General features: G+C 43.6%; 1 protein-coding gene across 2 annotated transcripts in view; it reads left to right on the top strand.

The window, feature by feature from the left end:
- Positions 1-27: 27 nt before the first annotated feature.
- rasef (RAS and EF-hand domain containing) overlaps positions 28-23,449 on the top strand; it is a 36,190-nt gene continuing 12,768 nt past the window's right edge. The window contains exons 1-11 of one of the 2 annotated variants that reach the window (XM_036979417.1): positions 28-759; positions 6,615-6,761; positions 9,703-9,793; positions 11,649-11,744; positions 12,328-12,405; positions 12,865-12,980; positions 18,946-19,014; positions 20,079-20,157; positions 20,709-20,788; positions 22,136-22,466; positions 22,586-22,720. In XM_036979417.1, the coding sequence (XP_036835312.1) occupies positions 428-759; positions 6,615-6,761; positions 9,703-9,793; positions 11,649-11,744; positions 12,328-12,405; positions 12,865-12,980; positions 18,946-19,014; positions 20,079-20,157; positions 20,709-20,788; positions 22,136-22,466; positions 22,586-22,720 (1,554 nt within the window). In that variant the 5' untranslated portion in view covers positions 28-427. The remainder of the gene's footprint in view (positions 760-6,614; positions 6,762-9,702; positions 9,794-11,648; positions 11,745-12,327; positions 12,406-12,864; positions 12,981-18,945; positions 19,015-20,078; positions 20,158-20,708; positions 20,789-22,135; positions 22,467-22,585; positions 22,721-23,449) is intronic. The other variant, XM_036979416.1, reaches the window with a different exon arrangement.

Below are 23,449 nucleotides of genomic sequence, written 5' to 3'. Positions count from 1 at the left end.
TTTGTGCCTGTTCTCGAAGTTGAGAGGCCAACACAAGAAGTAAGCCGCGTCAGCAGCTGTCGCACCCCACCTGTGTACCTGGCAAGAGACCCGCGGCAAGGGGACTGTCACAGCACCGCAGAGGACGACACAAGACTTGATAAATGATACTAGGGCAAAGGACGACACATTAATACCGTTAGCCCAAGGTGGTCGAAGTCCTGGAGAGAATGAACGCTCTATTTTTGTTTTATTTTCTGGATCTCGATAAGGTGATTGACAGTGTTGAACGACTTGGACAAAAACCTCAGACTTGAAGTTCGTAAAGTGGTGGTAAAAGGAATTATTTGGTTATAAACTTTGCTTTATTGCTGTTGCCCATAGTGTTCTTTCCCCTGGTGGTTTTCTGCGTACTTGGTTTCTGGGGCTTTCAACCCTGGACTGAACCATGTCATTACCAGGCATGGGTAGGGACCGGGAGAGTTTGTGTTCGCTCTTTCACGCTTGTGATGTGGATAATTCTGGACAGATTGAAAAATACGAGTTTATTCAAATCTGCTCAGAGCTCAATGTTCCACCGACGGAGAGAGAGCACATATTCTCTAAACTGGACACCGACAGAGACGGGACTATCAATCTAGCGGAGTTCATTAGCGGCTTCCTCGGGATCTCGGAGCAAGTGTATTGTGGGAACATGGAGAGCGAGAGCTGGGAAGTCTCTTCTCCGGCCTGGGAAGATTTCCAGACCCGAATGGGGGACCATGCCAAGTTCATACCCAGGTGAGGTATGGTTTACATTGCAACAAAAAAATATAGGCTAATTCAAATTATTTTTCTTTACATATTGTCATAAAACAGTTTCAATGTACTTTTTCAGTGTGTGTAACCAATAGACTACAGGAAGGTTCTGCCCTTATTTAGATTCATAAAATAAATATACTCAATATTTGTTGTATGATTGTAGTGTTTTTTAAATTGAAACTGCTGTTCCATTCCGGTTTCCAATGATATTGGCAAAATGAGGTTAGGACACCTGCTCCACCTATTTGTGTGTGTGTGCGTGTGTGTGTGCTCAGGTCAGTTTAGCTCTAATACATCAGTTATCTCTTGGAGGACCAATAGAAATGCAGCAACCTAACCCGAAAGAATGAGCGAAAGAAAGAGAAAAAGAAAGGGAGGAGTGAAAGGTAGGTATCAGTAGCCTATCCTATGACAGGTTATGAAACGAGGTCCCATTGAGCAGTTAGAGGTAGAACCCTGCCCCCTAGGGCTGGGAATGGGACTGAGACACCGGCTAACAATACCATGGAGGGGACATTGATTAACACAGTGATTCTATGTTCCCCATCACATCTTAAATAGACCTCATTATGACTGTTTGATCACCAGCCTCACCAGCTGTACAAAGACACCCATCGGAACTAACATCTTAGCCTGCTTCTTTGAAAAGGGCCACCCCTGGGGCCCTCCATTAGGGTTGGAGACAGAGGGTTTTCTGGTGCAGCAGATAAAATCACTAGGGGGGCCCAACCTCAAAAAGACAGTAGGCCTACATCCAGAGACTGAGGTCACAATAGGGCAATTCCATGGTAACAGAGTTTGTAAATTCACTCTGGCTATCTACTCCAATTTCAGAGCACTCTAGTCAGCGTGTGCCGGAGTTGCCAACTAACTGATTCATTTACATACGCTCAACAACCGTTGAATATGGCCGGGATCAGTAAACTTCAGCAAAAATGTGTCATTAAATTGTTGCCAGAAGCACAGTTACAGTCACCAACACTCTGGATAACATGTAAACAGACTAACCAGCTCTGCTCGGGCAAGTAAAATTATCAGAGTGAGGTGTTCTCTCATTATGTGTCTGGAAGTAGCTACCAGCTAGCCAACGTTAGGCAGTTATCCTGGGTGCTTGACTGCCGTTGTGAGGTCAGAATGCTCAACCCTACTGCTCGGCCAGAGCGTCCAGTGAGTGCTCTAAATGAGAGCAAAACGCTCTGAATTTACTAACGGGACAATCTGACAACGCTCTGAATGTACTAATGCCCAGAGCACACCCAGGAGGGAGCTCACTCACAGCAGTGATCAGTTGTGGTTCCCCTCCTAAGTAGTTCTACTTTAAGAAAGCAGGTAACTAGATGTGTTATAAACATGAGATAACTCCAAGCACCTCTGTCACTTTTGATTACTATCAAAAGTATTGCTGTTAAAAGTATTACTATCAAAAGTATTGCTATTAAAAGTATTACTATCAAAAGTATTGATGTTAAAAGTATTATTATCAAAAGTATTGCTGTTAAAAGTATTACTATCAAAAGTATTGCTGTTAAAAGTATTACTATCAAAAGTATTGCTGTTAAAAGTATTACTATCAAAAGTATTGCTATTAAAAGTATTACTATCAAAAGCATTGCTGTTAAAAGTATTACTATCAAAAGTATTGCTGTTAAAAGTATTACTATCAAAAGTATTACTATCAAAAGCATTGCTGTTAAAAGTATTACTATCAAAAGTATTGCTGTTAAAAGTATTGCTGTTAAAAGTATTACTATCAAAAGTATTGCTATTAAAAGTATTAATATCAAAAGTATTGCTGTTAAAAGTATTACTATCAAAAGTATTGCTCTTAGAAGTATTTTGCATTTCTTAGCTTGCATGTAGGAAGGTGATCTCTCTGTAAGCCCCGGATTGTATGACCCGTGGCATGTCCCAGTGATGCTGCCTGTCTTGACAGGGCTGATGACTGTGACAGTGAGTCTATATGCTTAAGGATTGTAATCTGGCCACCATGTTGAAGGAAAACACACACTCACACACTTTAGATACCTCTACCTATCTGACCCACACACTTTAGATACCTCTACCTATCTGACTCACACACTTTAGATACCTCTACCTATCTGACTCACACACTTTAGATACCTCTACCTATCTGACCCACACACTTTAGATACCTCTACCTGTCTGACCCACACACTTTAGATACCTCTACCTGTCTGACCCACACACTTTAGATACTTCTACCTGTCTGACCCACACACTTTAGATACCTCTACCTATCTGACCCACACACTTTAGATACCTCTACCTATCTGACCCACACACTTTAGATACCTCTACCTATCTGACCCACACACTTTAGATACATCTACCTATCTGACCCACACACTTTAGATACCTCTACCTATCTGACCCACACACTTTAGATACCTCTACCTATCTGACCCACACACTTTAGATACCTCTACCTATCTGACCCACACACTTTAGATACCTCTACCTATCTGACCCACACACTTTAGATACCTCTACCTATCTGACCCACACACTTTAGATACCTCTACCTATCTGACCCACACACTTTAGATACCTCTACCTGTCTGACCCACACACTTTAGGTACCTCTACCTATCTGACCCACACACTTTAGATACCTCTACCTATCTGACCCACACACTTTAGATACCTCTACCTATCTGACCCACACACTTTAGATACCTCTACCTATCTGACCCACACACTTTAGATACCTCTACCTATCTGACCCACACACTTTAGATACCTCTACCTATCTGACCCACACACTTTAGATACCTCTACCTATCTGACCCACACACTTTAGATACCTCTACCTATCTGACTCACACACTTTAGATACCTCTACCTATCTGACTCACACACTTTAGATACCTCTACCTATCTGACCCACACACTTTAGATACCTCTACCTGTCTGACCCACACACTTTAGATACCTCTACCTGTCTGACCCACACACTTTAGATACTTCTACCTGTCTGACCCACACACTTTAGATACCTCTACCTATCTGACCCACACACTTTAGATACCTCTACCTATCTGACCCACACACTTTAGATACCTCTACCTATCTGACCCACACACTTTAGATACATCTACCTATCTGACCCACACACTTTAGATACCTCTACCTATCTGACCCACACACTTTAGATACCTCTACCTATCTGACCCACACACTTTAGATACCTCTACCTATCTGACCCACACACTTTAGATACCTCTACCTATCTGACCCACACACTTTAGATACCTCTACCTATCTGACCCACACACTTTAGATACCTCTACCTATCTGACCCACACACTTTAGATACCTCTACCTGTCTGACCCACACACTTTAGGTACCTCTACCTATCTGACCCACACACTTTAGATACCTCTACCTATCTGACCCACACACTTTAGATACCTCTACCTATCTGACCCACACACTTTAGATACCTCTACCTATCTGACCCACACACTTTAGATACCTCTACCTATCTGACCCACACACTTTAGATACCTCTACCTATCTGACCCACACACTTTAGATACCTCTACCTGTCTGACCCACACACTTTAGATACCTCTACCTATCTGACCCACACACTTTAGATACCTCTACCTATCTGACCCACACACTTTAGATACATCTACCTATCTGACCCACACACTTTAGATACCTCTACCTATCTGACCCACACACTTTAGATACCTCTACCTGTCTGACCCACACACTTTAGATACCTCTACCTATCTGACCCACACACTTTAGATACCTCTACCTATCTGACCCACACACTTTAGATACCTCTACCTATCTGACCCACACACTTTAGATACCTCTACCTGTCTGACCCACACACTTTAGATACCTCTACCTGTCTGACCCACACACTTTAGATACCTCTACCTGTCTGACCCACACACTTTAGATACCTCTACCTATCTGACTCACACACTTTAGATACCTCTACCTATCTGACCCACACACTTTAGATACCTCTACCTATCTGACCCACACACTTTAGATACCTCTACCTATCTGACCCACACACTTTAGATACCTCTACCTATCTGACCCACACACTTTAGATACCTCTACCTACCTGACCCACACACTTTAGATACCTCTACCTATCTGACCCACACACTTTAGATACCTCTACCTATCTGACCCACACACTTTAGATACCTCTACCTATCTGACCCACACACTTTAGATACCTCTACCTGTCTGACCCACACACTTTAGGTACCTCTACCTATCTGACTCACACACTTTAGATACCTCTACCTATCTGACCCACACACTTTAGATACCTCTACCTATCTGACCCACACACTTTAGATACCTCTACCTGTCTGACCCACACACTTTAGATACCTCTACCTGTCTGACCCACACACTTTAGATACCTCTACCTGTCTGACCCACACACTTTAGATACCTCTACCTATCTGACCCACACACTTTAGATACCTCTACCTATCTGACCCACACACTTTAGATACCTCTACCTATCTGACCCACACACTTTAGATACATCTACCTATCTGACCCACACACTTTAGATACCTCTACCTATCTGACCCACACACTTTAGATACCTCTACCTGTCTGACCCACACACTTTAGATACCTCTACCTATCTGACCCACACACTTTAGATACCTCTACCTATCTGACCCACACACTTTAGATACCTCTACCTATCTGACCCACACACTTTAGATACCTCTACCTATCTGACCCACACACTTTAGATACCTCTACCTATCTGACCCACACACTTTAGATACCTCTACCTATCTGACCCACACACTTTAGATACCTCTACCTATCTGACCCACACACTTTAGATACCTCTACCTATCTGACCCACACACTTTAGATACCTCTACCTATCTGACCCACACACTTTAGATACCTCTACCTATCTGACCCACACACTTTAGATACCTCTACCTATCTGACCCACACACTTTAGATACCTCTACCTGTCTGACCCACACACTTTAGGTACCTCTACCTATCTGACCCACACACTTTAGATACCTCTACCTGTCTGACCCACACACTTTAGATACCTCTACCTGTCTGACCCACACACTTTAGATACCTCTACCTGTCTGACCCACACACTTTAGATACCTCTACCTATCTGACCCACACACTTTAGATACCTCTACCTGTCTGACCCACACACTTTAGATACCTCTACCTATCTGACCCACTTTTACCAAAGCATGAATGAGTTATTAACATGTACAACGGCTCCACAGTTATTATGCAGTCAGGGAAATGAGAAATGAACATTTAAGTACCTGAAAAGCATGTAGATATTAGGTAAATACTGTGGGCCTCACAGGTATACAGATGAACAGGTGTGTTTCACCCCCCTAAGTTTTAAACCTACTTCTTCTCCAGTTCAACAAATAGCCTAGATACGTGAACCCAGCCCATGATGAGTAAGCTTCCATTTCAAAGTACAACAACACTGTTGAAATGAATGATATTGTTGACGCAGCATAATAATATCATCATGTTTGTGTGCTGTATAAATGTTATGATAGTAGCTATTAGAGAGGTATATTAACTAGTGGTTATAGATGCTTCTAGTGGTGAATAGCTGTTCAGACATTATGCTGTTGTGTTAACATTCCCTCTCTGTCGGTCTCTGTATGTCTGTCTTTCTGTCCATTTGTTCTCCGTCTGCCTGCCTGCCTGCCTGCCTCTCCATCTGTCTGTCTGTCTGCCTGCCTGCCTGCCTGCCTGTCTGTCTGTCTGTCTGTCTGTCTGTCTGTTTGTTTGTTTGTGTCTGTAGGAATGAGCAGGCAGCCACGCTGTATCAGAACATCAGTATGGCAGAGCCCAGGATGGTGCCTCAGTATGAGAGACTCATCATGAGTTTCACCAGAGAGATCAAACAGCACAACGCTGAGATGGAGAACCTGGCCCTGGCTGTCAAACGGTACACACACACACACACTCACTCACCAACAAATGCAGTTTGCTTAAAAACACATACTGTACATACACTACAGACATTCTATCATACACACCCTCAAATACACACACACCAACACAGATACAATATCATATTATGTTCTACTCACACCAACATGGATATATTATTATGTTCTACTCACAACAACACAGAAATATATTAATATGTTCTACACACACCAACACAGATATATATTAATATGTTCTACACACACCAACACAAATATATATTAATATGTTCTACACACACCAACACAAATATATATTAATATGTTCTACACACACCAACACATATATATTATTATTTTCTACCCACACCAACACAGATATATATTAATATGTTCTACACACACCAACACAGATATAATATCATATTATGTTCTACCCACACCAACACAGATATATATTAATATGTTCTACACAATCCAACACAGATATAATATCATATTATGTTCTACACACACCAACACAGATATAATATATTAATATGTTCTACACACACCAACACAGATATTATATATTAATATGTTCTACACACACCAACACAGATATAATATTGTGTTCTACACAATCCAACACAGATATAACATGATGTTCTACACACACCAACATGAATATAATAGATGAATTTGTTCTACACACACCAACACAGATATTATATATTAATATGTTCTACACACACCAACACAATGTAACGGCTTTCTTTGGGTGAAGTAGAGTCAGACCAAAATGCGGCGTGTAGATTGCGATCCATGTTTATTAAACTGAAGCAACACGAACCTAAATACAAACACTACATAACAATAAACGTAACGAAAACCGACACAGCCTAATACTCGTGCACATAAACAAGGACATCAGGACACTAAGGACAATCACCCACGAAACACTCAATGAATATGGCTGCCTAAATATGGTTCCCAATCAGAGACAACGATAAACACCTGCCTCTGATTGAGAACCACTTCAGACAGCCATAGACTTAACTAGAACACCCCACTAAGCTACAATCCCCATACATACACACCACATACAAAAACCCATGCCACACCCTGGCCTGACCAAATAAATGAATAAACACAAAATACTTTGACCAGGGCGTGACACACAAATATAATATATTATTATGTTCTACAAACACCAACCCAAATGTAATATATTAATATGTTCTATACACACCAACCCAGATATAATTATAGTATTATGTTCGACACACACCAACACAGATATAATGTAATATTATGTTAACTCTGAAAAAAAAAAGTCCCCTCACTGTCAACTGCGTTTATTTTTCAGTAAACTTATGTGTAATTATTTGTATGAACATAACAAGATTCAAAACCTGAGACATAAACTGAACAAGTTCCACAGACATGTGACTAACAGAAATGGAATAATGTGTCTCTGAACAAAGGGGGTCAAAATCAAAAGTAACAGTCAGTATCTGGTGTGGCCACCAGCTGCATGAAGTACTGCCGTGCATCTCCTCCTCATAGACTGCATCAGATATGCCAGTTCTTGCTGTGAGATGTAACCCCACTCTTCCACCAGGCACCTGCAAGTTCCCAGACATTTCTGGGAGGAATGGCCCTAGCCCTCACCCTCCGATCCAACAGGTCCCAGACGTGCTCAATGGGATTGAGATCCGGACTCTTCGCTGGCCATGGCAGAACACTGACATTCCTGTCTTGCAGGATATCACGCACAGAGCGAGCAGTATGGCTGGTGGCATTGTCATGCTGGAGGGTCATGTCAGGATGAGCCTGCAGGAAGGGTACCACATGAGCAAGGAGGATGTCTTCCCTGTAATGCACAGGGTTGAGATTTCTTGCAATGACAACAAGCTCAGTCCAATGATGCTGTGACACACCACCCCAGACCATGACGGACCCTCCACCTCCAAATCGATCCCGCTTCAGAGTACAGGCCTCGGTGTAACGCTCATTCCTTCGATGATAAACGCGAATCCGACCATCACCCCTGGTGAGACAAAACCGTGACTCGTTAGTGACGTGCAGGTGTTGTTACACATGGTCTGCCACTGCGAGGACGATCAGCTGTCCGTCCTGTCTCCCTGTAGTGCTGTCTTAGGCATCTCACAGTACGGACATTGCAATTTATTGCCCTGGCCACATCTGCAGTCCTCATGCCTCCTTGCAGCATGTCTAAGGCACGTTCACGCCAATGAGCAGGGACCCTGGGCATCTTTATTTTGGTGTATTTCAGAGTCAGTAGAAAGGCCTAAGTTTTCATAACTGTGACCTTAATTGCCTACCGTCTGTAAGCTTAAATCAAATCAAATTGTATTTGTCACATACACATGGTTAGCAGATGTTAATGCGAGTGTAGCGAAATGCTTGTGCTTCTAGTTCCGACAATGCAGCAATAACCAACGAGTAATCTAACCTAACAATTCCACAACTACCTTATACACACAAGTGTAAAGGGATAAAGAATATGTACATAAAGATATGTGACTGAGTGATGGTACAGAACGGCATAGGCAAGATGCAGTAGATGGTATCGAGTACAGTATATACATATGAGATGAGTATGTAAACAAAGTGGCATAGTTTAAAGTGGCTAGTGATACATGTATTACATAAAGATGCAGTAGATGATATAGAGTACAGTATATACGTAGACTGTATAGTGTTAGTGTATTAACAACCATTCCGCGGGTGCATGTTCATTAATTGTTTATGGTTCATTGAACAAGCATGGGAAACAGTGTTTAAACCCTTTACAATGAAGATCTGTGAAGTTATTTGGATTTTTACAGATTATCTTTGAAAGACAGGGTCCTGAAAAAGGGACGTTTCTTTTTTTGCTGAGTTTATATGAATATGTTCCACACACCAACACAGATATAATATATTATGTTTTAATATTGTATCTCTTCTCAGGGCACAGGACAAGGCCTCCATGCAACTCAGTGAGATGGAGGAGGAGATGGATCAACGCATCCATACAGCCGAGAACAACACAAGGCTTCAGGTGACACACACACACACTTGCTGATTCACTTCAGAAATGATGTCCATGTTATCAGGAGGTATCGGCAGGTTGTGTTCCTACAATGTTTAGACAGACTGATAAGAAGGGTGTAGCTCATCTCTTCCCTCATGTCAAATAGAGAGGGATCTGGGATCAGATTACTCACAGAATCTCAAACACACCTCAACGATGGCCAGGTCAGGAGGAGTACTTGATACATCAACCTGTTTTCATGTCTGGATTTTCACCTGGCTCAAAGTAACTGCAGTGGGTGGGTGGCCTGGGGTGGTCTAGGGTGGCCTGGGGTGGCCTGGGGTGGTCTGGGGTGGCCTGGGGTGGTCTAGGGTGGCCTGGGGTGGCCTGGGGTGGTCTGGGGTGGCCTGGGGTGGTCTGGGGTGGCCTGGGGTGGTCTGGGGTGGCCTGGGGTGGTCTTGGGTGGCCTGGGGTGGCCTGGGGTGGTCTAGGGTGGCCTGGGGTGGTCTAGGGTGGCCTGGGGTGGTCTGGGGTGGTCTTGGGTGGCCTGGGGTGGCCTGGGGTGGTCTGGGGTGGCCTGGGGTGGTCTTGGGTGGCCTGGGGTGGTCTAGGGTGGCCTGGGGTGGCCTGGGGTGGCCTGGGGTGGTCTTGGGTGGTCTTGGGTGGCCTGGGGTGGTCTAGGGTGGCCTGGGGTGGTCTGGCGGTCCATATTCTGAGGTAATGCTATTCCATCACACATCATCACTGTCATATCTAATAAAGAGTCAATGCAAAGAGGAGTGGGACTGTCCCAGTCCTTTAAAAACAAGTAAAGTTACTCAACAGTGATATTCCTTGGAGTCCCAGTCAACATTATGTGGTGAGGTGACTGAGCGCTCCTTTTCCTGGAATCTGGACATTATTGGTTCCTTCTCTCGTTCCTCTACTCTGGGAACAGTCTTATTGTGAAGAGGGCGTGACAACGCATCTTCCTCCGCCGACAGCATCTTGACTGGCTGCATCACCACTTGATATGGCAACTGCTTGGCATCCGACCGCAAGGCTCTACAGAGGGTAGTGTGTATGGTCCAGTACATCACTGGGGCCGAACTCCCTGCCACCCATGACCTCTCGACCAGGCGGTGTCAGAGGAAGGCCCAAAAAATTGTCAAAGACTCCAGCCACCCAAGTCATAGACTGTTCTCTCTGCCACCGTACGGCAAGTAATGCCAATGCACCAAGTCTGGAACAACAGGACCCTGAACAGCTTCTACCCCCAAGCCATCAGACTTCTAAACAAGACGGCTACATAGATCATAAAATGGCCACCCGGACTACCTCCACCCTGGACTCTACCCACACACTCACACATACTTACACTGACTCCCCAACACACACATACACATACACTGTCACCCAAACTACACTGGCCCCTTCACCTGTCACCCAAACTACCCTGGCCCCTTCACCTGTCACCCAAACTACCCTGGCCCCTTCACCTGTCACCCAAACTACCCTGGCCCCTTCCTCCTGTCACCCAAACTACCCTGGCCCCTTCCTCCTGTCACCCAAACTACCCTGGCCCCTTCACCTGTCACACAAAGTACCCTGGCCCCTTCCTCCTGTCACCCAAACTACCCTGGCCCCTTCCTCCTGTCACCCAAACTACCCTGGCCCCTTCCTCCTGTCACCCAAACTACCCTGGCCCCTTCACCTGTCACCTTAAATATTGAGTTAATTTGGACAGTAGTAGTTGTGTTTCTTGGCAGTAGTGGTCTCTATATGTTGTCAGTGTGTGAGCAGTTGATGATGATGTTATCCTCTATAGTTGTGTCTTCAGTCCTTGTGGAGGCCATAAGTGAGGGAATGATGCTAAACCATTGATCCATTGTGTTGTCTGTAGGAAGCCAAGAGGGCTGAGGCAGCTCTTAGTGAGCTGAAGAGGCACTATGAGTCCGAGGTGTGTGAGCTGCAGCACAAGGTCCAGAAGATGAAGCTGGTGAGTTTACCATTGGACTATTCCTCATACAGTTCCATCTAGTACACTCTAAAGATATCCTCTACAGTCCAGGCCAAATTTGAAATACATTTTCACTTTTTCATAAAAGTATTAAACTTGGTTCCTTTGAACAGTTTGGGGCCAAGTTTCATGCTTTTATGAAAAAGTGAACAATTCACCTCAAATTTGGCACCTATAGGGGCGGCAGGGTAGCCTAGTGGTTAGAGCGTGTGACTAGTAACCGGAAGGTTGCGAGTTCAAACCCCCGAGCTGACAAGATCTGTCGTTCTGCCCCTGAACAGGCAGTTAACCCACTGTTCCTAGGCCGTCATTGAAAATAAGAATTTGTTCTTAACTGACTTGCCTGGTTAAATAAAGGTAAAAAAAATAAAATTGCCGGAATTGCTAGTCTAACCAATCACTTCTGTTCACCCATTAAGCATATTGGTTCATGAAACAATCAGATGAACTCAGGATAGTCGCCTTTGAATAAAATACTATGCTGCTATCTGTGCCTCTGAAGATGCTGATTCGCTGAAGGTGTTTTTGTTTTTGTGTTACTTAATGTCTACTCCCTCCTCAGATTGAAGACCAGTACAAGAACATCAACATGAAAGATGAGTCTTCAACCCTGAAGAGGAAGATCAACAAACTGACTCTAGTGAGATGGTTCTTCCAGCTTGTTCTATATCACATTTCCTGCTCCAGAATCAGTCTGGCTCTGAGCCTGATGTCGCCTGTCCCTAACCCCTCCTCTTTCTCTTTCTTTCTCTCTCTGCTCTATTTCTCTTGTCTTTTTCTCGCGCTCTCTACTCTCTACTCTCTCTCTCTTTCTCTCTCTCTCTCTGTTTATCTCCCTTTCTCTTTCTGTCTCTGTCTCTCTCTTTCTCTGTCTCTCTCTGTTTCTCTCCCTTTCTCTTTCTGTCTCTCTCTCTTTCTCTGTCTCTCTGTTTCTCTCCCTTTCTCTGTCTCTCTCTCTCTCTTTCTCTGTCTCTCTCTGTTTCTCTCCCTTTCTCTTTGTCTCTCTCTCTCTCTCTCTCTCTCTCTCTCTCTCATCCCCCCCCCCCTCTCTCTCTCTCTCTCTCTCTCTCTCACCCCCCCCCCCCCCCCCCCCCCCCAGGAAAACCAGAGGTTGAAGCAGGAGTTGATGCAGTCCCACACTAACATAGCCTTCCTGCAGAGTGAGCTGGACTCTCTGAAGAGTGACCTGACAGACCACAGCATCAACTCGGAGGGGTGAGATATACACACACAAAGCATTTTAAGGCCTTTTTATATTAGACCCTGTCAATCCAGGAAGAGTTACTGTAACATGGGTGTTGGAAATCACAGGAGGCTGCTGAGGGGAGGATGGCTCGTAATAATGGCTGGAATGGAGTGAATGGAATGATATCAAGCACATGGAAACAATGTATTGGATGTGTTTGATACCGTTCCATTTATTCCATTCCAGCCATTACTTTGAGCCCGCCTTCCAATGAATCTGCCACCAGCCGCCTGTGTTGGACACCCATTGTGCATGAGGCATAATCATCTGTACAATCTCTCGTAAAATGCCTTACCTGGGGTGGTAACATGTTTGGCAGGCCTGTAACAGGATATCCTGGTGTGAACTCACACTCACAAAGAGTCTCACAACACGGTTACCTGGCAACCAGGCCGGGGAGATTGATTTCACACTGTGCCTTTGAACCCGTTCCATTCAAACTTAGTTTTTTTGTTGTGAATGTGTCGATTCTTTGGGAATGCTGAAGTGACTGCTTTGTCGGTATTATTAGAATGTAAACCTGTTCATGTGCAGTATTATTAGAATGTAAACCTGTTCATGTGCAGTATTATTAGAATGTAAACCTGTTCATGTGCAGTATTATTAGAATGTAAACCTGTTCATGTGCAGTATTATTAGAATGTAAACCTGTTCATGTGCAGTGCCTATAGAAAGTCCACATGGATTTCTTCACATTTTATTGTGTTACAAAGGAGGATTAAAATGGATTTAATTTTCTATCAACAATCTACACAAAATATTCTGCAATGTCAAAGTGGAAGAAAAATGATATATTTTTGGGGATTAAGGGAAATAAATTGGACTGCTATGCTCCCGAGTGGTCTAAGGCACTGCATCTCAGTGCTAGAGGCGTCACTACAGACCCTGGTTCGATTCCAGGCTGTATCATAACAGGCCGTGATTGGGAGACCCATAGGGCAGCGCACAATTGGCCCAGCGTCGTTCAGGTTAGGGTTTGGCCGTCATTGTAAATAAGAATTTGTTCTTAACTGACTTGCCTAGTTAAATAAAGGTTAAATAAATAAATAAATAAACCTTGATACGCTAAGTATCCACCCCCCTTATGAGTCAATGCATGTTAGAAACACCTTTGGCAGTGATTACAGCTGTGAGTCTTCTTGGGTAAGTCTCATAAGAGCTTTGTACACCTGTATTGTGCAATATTTGGCCATTATTTTTTTATTTATTATTCAAGCTCTGTCAAGGTGATGGGGATCATGGCTAGACAGCAATGTTCAAGTCTTGTCATAGATTTTCAAGCAGACTCTGTAGCTGTTTTAAAATCACTCATGGCCTCATGGTGACATCTCTAAGCAGTTTCCTTCCTGTCCTGCATCTCAGTTCAGAAGGACGACTGCATCGTTGATGTGTCTGGGTGGTTTAATACATCATCCACAGCATCATTATTAACTTGACCGTGCTTAAAGACATATTCAATGTCTGATGTGTTATTGTTACCCATCTACCAATCACTGCCCTTCTTTCTGAGGCTTTTGAAAAGCTCCCTGGTCTTTGTAGTTGAATCTGTGCTTGAAATTCAGTACTTGACTAATGGGACCTTACAGATGTTATATGTATGGGGGACAGAGGAAGGGGTAATATTCAGTACTTGACTAATGGGACCTTACAGATGTTATATGTATGGGGGACAGAGGAAGGGGTAATATTCAGTACTTGACTAATGGGACCTTACAGATGTTATATGTATGGGGGACAGAGGAAGGGGTAATATTCAGTACTTGACTAATGGGACCTTACAGATGTTATATGTATGGGGGACAGAGGAAGGGGTAATATTCAGTACTTGACTAATGGGACCTTACAGATGTTATGTGTATGGGGGACAGAGGAAGGGGTAATATTCAGTAGTTGACTAATGGGACCTTACAGATGTTATATGTATGGGGGACAGAGGAAGGGGTAATATTCAGTAGTTGACTAATGGGACCTTACAGATGTTATGTGTATGGGGGACAGAGGAAGGGGTAATATTCAGTAGTTGACTAATGGGACCTTACAGATGTTATATGTATGGGGGACAGAGGAAGGGGTAATATTCAGTACTTGACTAATGGGACCTTACAGATGTTATATGTATGGGGGACAGAGGAAGGGGTAATATTCAGTACTTGACTAATGGGACCTTACAGATGTTATATGTATGGGGGACAGAGGAAGGGGTAATATTCAGTACTTGACTAATGGGACCTTACAGATGTTATATGTATGGGGGACAGAGGAAGGGGTAATATTCAGTACTTGACTAATGGGACCTTACAGATGTTATATGTATGGGGGACAGAGGAAGGGATAATATTCAGTACTTGACTAATGGGACCTTACAGATGTTATATGTATGGGGGACAGAGGAAGGGGTAATATTCAGTACTTGACTAATGGGACCTTACAGATGTTATATGTATGGGGGACAGAGGAAGGGGTAATATTCAGTACTTGACTAATGGGACCTTACAGATGTTATATGTATGGGGGACAGAGGAAGGTGTAATATTCAGTACTTGACTAATGGGACCTTACAGATGTTATGTGTATGGGGGACAGAGGAAGGTGTAATATTCAGTACTTGACTAATGGGACCTTACAGATGTTATATGTATGGGGGACAGAGGAAGGGGTAATATTCAGTACTTGACTAATGGGACCTTACAGATGTTATGTGTATGGGGGACAGAGGAAGGTGTAATATTCAGTACTTGACTAATGGGACCTTACAGATGTTATATGTATGGGGGACAGAGGAAGGGATAATATTCAGTACTTGACTAATGGGACCTTACAGATGTTATATGTATGGGGGACAGAGGAAGGGGTAATATTCAGTACTTGACTAATGGGACCTTACAGATGTTATATGTATGGGGGACAGAGGAAGGGGTAATATTCAGTACTTGACTAATGGGACCTTACAGATGTTATGTGTATGGGGGACAGAGGAAGGTGTAATATTCAGTACTTGACTAATGGGACCTTACAGATGTTATATGTATGGGGGACAGAGGAAGGGGTAATATTCAGTACTTGACTAATGGGACCTTACAGATGTTATATGTATGGGGGACAGAGGAAGGGGTAATATTCAGTACTTGACTAATGGGACCTTACAGATGTTATATGTATGGGGGACAGAGGAAGGGGTAATATTCAGTACTTGACTAATGGGACCTTACAGATGTTATATGTATGGGGGACAGAGGAAGGTGTAATATTCAGTACTTGACTAATGGGACCTTACAGATGTTATGTGTATGGGGGACAGAGGAAGGGGTAATATTCAGTACTTGACTAATGGGACCTTACAGATGTTATGTGTATGGGGGACAGAGGAAGGGGTAATATTCAGTACTTGACTAATGGGACCTTACAGATGTTATATGTATGGGGGACAGAGGAAGGGGTAATATTCAGTAGTTGACTAATGGGACCTTACAGATGTTATATGTATGGGGGACAGAGGAAGGGGTAATATTCAGTACTTGACTAATGGGACCTTACAGATGTTATATGTATGGGGGACAGAGGAAGGGGTAATATTCAGTACTTGACTAATGGGACCTTACAGATGTTATATGTATGGGGGACAGAGGAAGGTGTAATATTCAGTACTTGACTAATGGGACCTTACAGATGTTATATGTATGGGGGACAGAGGAAGGGGTAATATTCTAAAATCATGTCAACCCCTATTATAACTTCCATATCACTTATTATGTGATTTGTAAAGCAACCTGTTTCTTCTGAACTCATTTAGGCCGGCCTAAACAAAGGGGTTGAATACTTATGTAACGACTATATTTTTGTTATTTATTTTATTTATTTGTAAACATTTGTAGAATTGTCTTTTCACGTTTACATTATGGAGTATTTTGCGATAAATCGGGGAAAAATGAACAATTACATTTCTTTAAATCCCACTTTGTAACGCACCAAAATGTGAAAAAACTTCAAAGTGGTGTCGACTTTCTATAGGCACTGTAGGTGTTATGAGAGTTTATGTAGTACTGTATGTGTTATGAGAGTTTCTGTAGTACTGTATGTGTTATGAGAGTTTCTGTAGTACTGTATGTGTTATGAGAGTTTATGTAGTACTGTATGTGTTATGAGAGTTTATGTAGTACTGTATGTGTTATGAGAGTTTATGTAGTACTGTAGGTGTTATGAGAGTTTCTGTAGTACTGTATGTGTTATGAGAGTTTATGTGTTATGAGAGTCTCTGTAGTACTGTATGTGTTATGAGAGTTTCTGTAGTACTGTAGGTGTTATGAGAGTTTATGTAGTACTGTTTGTGTTATGAGAGTTTATGTGTTATGAGAGTTTCTGTAGTACTGTATGTGTTATGAGAGTTTCTGTAGTACTGTAGGTGTTATGAGAGTTTATGTAGTACTGTATGTGTTATGAGAGTTTATGTAGTACTGTATGTGTTATGAGAGTTTCTGTAGTACTGTAGGTGTTATGAGAGTTTCTGTAGTACTGTATGTGTTATGAGAGTTTGTGTTATGAGAGTTTCTGTAGTACTGTAAATGTTATGAGAGTTTCTGTAGTACTGTAGGTGTTATGAGAGTTTATGTGTTATGAGAGTTTGTGTTATGAGAGTTTATGTAGTACTGTATGTGTTATGAGAGTCTCTGTAGTACTGTATGTGTTATGAGAGTTTATGTAGTACTGTATGTGTTATGAGAGTTTATGTAGTACTGTTTGTGTTATGAGAGTTTCTGTAGTACTGTAGGTGTTATGAGAGTTTAAGTAGTACTGTAGGTGTTATGAGAGTTTATGTAGTACTGTATGTGTTATGAGAGTTTATGTAGTATTTTTATGAGAGTTTATGTAGTACTGTAGGTGTTATGAGAGTTTCTGTAGTACTGTAGGTGTTATGAGAGTTTATGTAGTACTGTATGTGTTATGAGAGTTTATGTAGTATGTGTTACGAGAGTTTCTGTAGTACTGTAGGTGTTATGAGAGTTTATGTAATACTGTAGGTGTTATGAGAGTTTATGTAGTACTGTATGTGTTATGAGAGTTTATGTAGTACTGTATGTGTTATGAGAGTTTATGTAGTACTGTATGTGTTATGAGAGTTTATGTAGTACTGTAGGTGTTATGAGAGTTTCTGTAGTACTGTAGGTGTTATGAGCGTTTCTGTAGTACTGTATGTGTTATGAGAGTTTGTGTTATGAGAGTTTCTGTAGTACTGTAGGTATTATGAGAGTTTCTGTAGTACTGTAGGTGTTATGAGAGTTTATGTAGTACTGTATGTGTTATGAGAGTTTCTGTAGTACTGTAGGTGTTATGAGAGTTTATGTAGTACTGTATGTGTTATGAGAGTTTATGTAGTACTGTAGGTGTTATGAGCGTTTCTGTAGTACTGTATGTGTTATGAGCGTTTCTGTAGTACTGTATGTGTTATGAGAGTTTATGTAGTATGTGTTATGAGAGTTTATGTAGTACTGTAGGTGTTATGAGAGTTTCTGTAGTACTGTAGGTGTTATGAGAGTTTCTGTAGTACTGTATGTGTTATGAGAGTTTGTGTTATGAGAGTTTCTGTAGTACTGTAGGTGTTATGAGAGATTCTGTAGTACTGTAGGTGTTATGAGAGTTTATGTGTTATGAGAGTTTGTGTTATGAGAGTTTATGTAGTACTGTATGTGTTATGAGAGTTTCTGTAGTACTGTAGGTGTTATGAGAGTTTTTGTAGTACTGTATGTGTTATGAGAGTTTATGTAGTATGTGTTATGAGAGTTTCTGTAGTACTGTAGGTGTTATGAGAGTTTATGTAGTACTGTAGATGTTATGAGAGTTTATGTATGTGCTTTGAGTGTTTATGTAGTGTTATAACAGTGTATGTAATACGTGTTATGAGAGTATATGTGTAAGTTGTGAGTAACTATGTATGTGCAGATACGAGGCGATGATGAGAGAGTTCTCTGATGAGAGGGATAACCTGGAGCGACAGATAGAGATCCTACAGTAAGTCTGACCAATCACAGTGCTTGCCTGACACACAAACAGGAACACTGACCAATCACAGTGCTCACCTGACACAAAATCAGGAACACTGACCAATCACAGTGCTCACCTGACACAAAATCAGGAACACTGACCAATCACAGTGCTCGCCTGGCACGCAAACAGGAACACTGATAGTGCTCCTCTGACACACAAACAGGAACACTGATAGTGCTCCTCTGACACACAAACAGGAACACTGATAGTGCTCCTCTGACACACAAACAGGAACACTGATAGTGCTCCTCTGACACACAAACAGGAACACTGATAGTGCTCCTCTGACACACAAACAGGAACACTGATAGTGCTCCTCTGACACACAAACAGGAACACTGATAGTGCTCCTCTGACACACAAACAGGAACACTGATAGTGCTCCTCTGACACACAAACAGGAACACTGATAGTGCTCCTCTGACACACAAACAGGAACACTGATAGTGCTCCTCTGACACACAAACAGGAACACTGATAGTGCTCCTCTGACACACAAACAGGAACACTGATAGTGCTCCTCTGACACACAAACAGGAACACTGATAGTGCTCCTCTGACACACAAACAGGAACACTGATAGTGCTCTACAAACATTATTTTCAAAAAGTATTGAAAAGTTTCTGTTTTTATTAGCCAACATGTCAATGGTACATTTGATCACCCCCTTCCCATTCTAATCCTCTTCCATCCCTCCTCTTTCTCCTGTTTATCCCTCTCCTCTCTCTCTCTGTTTCTCTCCCCTGTATTTCCCCTCCTCTCTCTTCTGTTTCCCTCCCTCCTCTCTCTCTCCCCCTCCCTCTCCCTCCCTCCTGTCTCTCTCTGTTTCTCTCTCTCTTCCTTTCTCCTGTTTCTCTCCCTCTTTTTCTCTCCATCCTCTCTCGCTGTCCTTTGTTTCTCTCCCTCCTCTCTTTCTCTCTCCTCTTTCTCTCCCTCCTCTCTCTCTCCTCTTTCTCTCCCTCCACTCTCTCTCTCCTCTATTTCTCTTCCTCCTCTCTCACTCTCCCTCTTTTCCTCCCCCTCTATAGGGCAGCCAACAGGAAGCTTAATGACAGTAATGATGGGCTGCTCAGTTCCCTTGAGAACAGCCTCAGCAAGAGCAACAAGGTGAGATTATACACCTGCATCACCACGGTAACAACACCAGCACGCTCTCTCTCCCTCGCGCTCTCCCTGCCTCTCATCTTTATCCCTCTCTTTCAATCTGCCCCCCCCTCATCTCACACCCCTTCTATCCTCCTCTACCCATCATCTCTCTGATCTGAACGTCGGGTTGAATCTCTCAATGCTCGTCCTGGGGGCTTGTCTGTTGGATGAATCATCTGAACCCTGTATGAGAGGCAACGATATCAACATTATATTTCAGTCTTGACGCCTGACTCACTTTCCTCATGACCTCAGAACTCAGCTTCACACACTCTCATCTAACGGTCATTCCTGCACTAACACAGAGGGTTCAGTGCACACACACACACACACACACATATGCACACACGCGCACACATGCATGCACACATGCATACATGCACTCACACACAGGCGTGCATGCACACACACACACACACACACACACACACACACACACACACACACACACACACACACACACACACACACACAGTGAACCAGACAGTTGTGACAATGATGTTGTGTTTCAGCGTGATAGCAGTGCTTCCCCAGCCAGCATCATTAGCAGGAGGAGCAGGAGCAACTGTTACTCATCCCCATACTTGGACAGGTAAGACAGGACCAGCAACAACCTGGCGTGTTTGTGCAGGTACACACTGCACATCCACTTTCCTTAAGTTCTAGACCTCAGCTGAATCTGGTAATGAATGGTGAGGCTGTTGAACAAGTTGAGGAGACTAAATTACTTGGTTTTACCTTAGATTATAAATTGTCATGGTCAAAACATATAGATGAAATGGTTGTAAAGATGGGGAGAGGTCTGGCCGTAATAAAGAGATGCTCTGCTTTGTTGACACCACACTCCACAAAGCAAATCCTGCAGGCTCTAGTTTTATCTTATCTTGATTATTGTCCAGTCGTGTGGTCCAGTGCTGCAAGGAAAGACCTAGTTAAGCTGCATCTGGCCCAGAACAGAGCAGCACGTCTTGTTCTGCATTGTAGTCAGAGTGCTGATATAAATACTATGCAGTCAGTCTCTCTTGGCTAAGAGTTGAGGAGAGACTGTCTGCATCACTTATTATTTTTATAAGAAACATGAAAATCCCAAATTGTTTGCATAGTCAACTTACACACAGCTCTGACACACACACTTACCCCACCAGGCATCCCACCAGGGGTCTTTTCACAGTCCCCAAATCCAGAACAAATTCAAGAAAACGTACAGTATTATATAAAGCCCTTATTGCATGGAACTTCCTTCCATCTCATATTGCTCATATAAACAGCAAACCTGGTTTCAAAAAACAGATAAAGCAACACCTCGTGGCACAACGCCTCTCCCCTATTTGACCTAGATAGTTTGTGTGGATGTATTGACATGTAGGCTACTGTTGGTGTTTCATACTGGAGAGGACACTACACGTACCTTTTAAAAATGTATGTAGTTCTTTCCTTGAGCTGTTCTTGTCTGTTGATGTTCTGTATTATGTCATGTTTCATGTTTTGTGTTGGACACCAGGAAGAGTAGCTGCTGCTTTTGCAACAGCTAGTGGGGATCCTAATAAAATACCAAATACCAATGTGTGTATGCTCAAACTCAAGTATATTCCAAATTATTCTCAGGTGGAAAATTTGCACTGAACTGTTTGCATTGTAGAGTGTGCTCATAACCGTCCATGGAGGACAGACCTGCGCAGTCAATGTTTGGGCTCTCGAGTGGGGCAGACATCTGAGTCATTGCATCTTAGTGCTAGAAGTGTCACTACAGACCCCGGTTCGATTCCAGGCTGTATCACAACCGGCCGTGATTGGGAGTCCCATAGGGCGGCGCACAATTGGCCCAGCGTCGTCCGGGTTTGGGTTTGGTCGGGGTAGGCCGTCATTGTAAATAAGCATTTGTTCTTAAAGGTTTAAGTTTCTAGCAGACTGTGTGGATGTTGTGTCCGTCCTGCCCCAGGTTCTACCAGGCGGGTGTGGAGGATGTTGATGAGGACGAGGACCCACTGGGAGGCCTGTTTGGGGGTGGTGGTAGGGGCTCCCTGGGGTGTCGGAGGCCTGGTCTGGACACCATAGCTCTGGCTCTGTGCGACCCAGGCATGCAGCGCAGACATAGCTACGAGGTGGATAGCCTGCCCGAGAGCTGCCTAGACAGCGGCATGTCCACGCTGCGCGGCTCCAACTACGGATATGACTCTGAGCAGGAGGTCAAAGGGCACGAGGATGAGGAGGAGGGACAGAGGGTGGCCAGGATCACAGATGGCCTGGCGGAAGACAACTTTGACAACGACGTAAACCATACACACACATAGACATTCTACACAGTTCATCTACTTATACTAAGCACACATATTGTGAGTTATAACTGTCATTGTGTACTGACGTTAATGCTCTAGTGTTGATGTGTCAGATTGCAGAGGTGCGGAACAAGATGGTGTTCGGATCAGACAATGGTTCTGTCCTGGACTGGAAACCCTTGGAACCAGTCAGCCGGAACAGCTCGGGAGCGTCCACACGCAAAGCCCTGTCCGCCATCACCAATGAGGTACAGGACAGAGGGAAGGCATGTGGGGAGAGAGGGAGGAGAGGAGAGGAGAGGAAAGGAGAGGAGAAAAGGGGGTAGAGGAGAAGAGAGGAAAGAAAAGGGGGGAGAGGAGAAAAGGGGGGAGAGGAGAAAAGGGGGGAGAGGAGAAAAGGGGGGAGAGGAGAAGAGAGGAAAGGAGAGGAGAGGAGAAAAGGGGGGAGAGGAGAAGAGAGGAGAGGAGAAAAGGGGGGAGAGGAGAAGAGAGGAAAGGAGAGGAGAGGAGAAAAGGGGGGAGAGGAGAAGAGAGGAGAGGAGAAAAGGGGGGAGAGGAGAAGAGAGGAAAGGAGAGGAGAGGAGAAAAGGGGGGAGAGGAGAAAAGGGGGGAGAGGAGAAAAGGGGGGAGAGGAGAAGAGAGGAAAGGAGAGGAGAGGAGAAAAGGGGGGAGAGGAGAAGAGAGGAAAGGAGAGGAGAGGAGAAAAGGGGGGAGAGGAGAAGAGAGGAAAGGAGAGGAGAGGAGAAAAGGGGGGAGAGGAGAAGAGAGGAAAGGAGAGGAGAGGAGAAAAGGGGGGAGAGGAGAAGAGAGGAAAGGAGAGGAGAGGAGAAAAGGGGGGAGAGGAGAAAAGAGGAAAGGGAAGGAAAGGAGAGCTCAAACTTTTGGTACCTTTGATGACACCCAAACAGACCCTTTATGGTAGAAAACACTAGTATGGAGATTAACAGTGAGACGTGGTGGAAAACACTAGTATGGAG

This window comes from Oncorhynchus mykiss, chromosome 6, assembly GCF_013265735.2.
Source record: "Oncorhynchus mykiss isolate Arlee chromosome 6, USDA_OmykA_1.1, whole genome shotgun sequence".
In the NCBI taxonomy this organism is placed as follows: Eukaryota; Metazoa; Chordata; class Actinopteri; order Salmoniformes; family Salmonidae; genus Oncorhynchus; species Oncorhynchus mykiss.
Note: the sequence above shows the minus strand (reverse complement) of the source record. Positions and strands in the feature narration are given on the sequence as shown.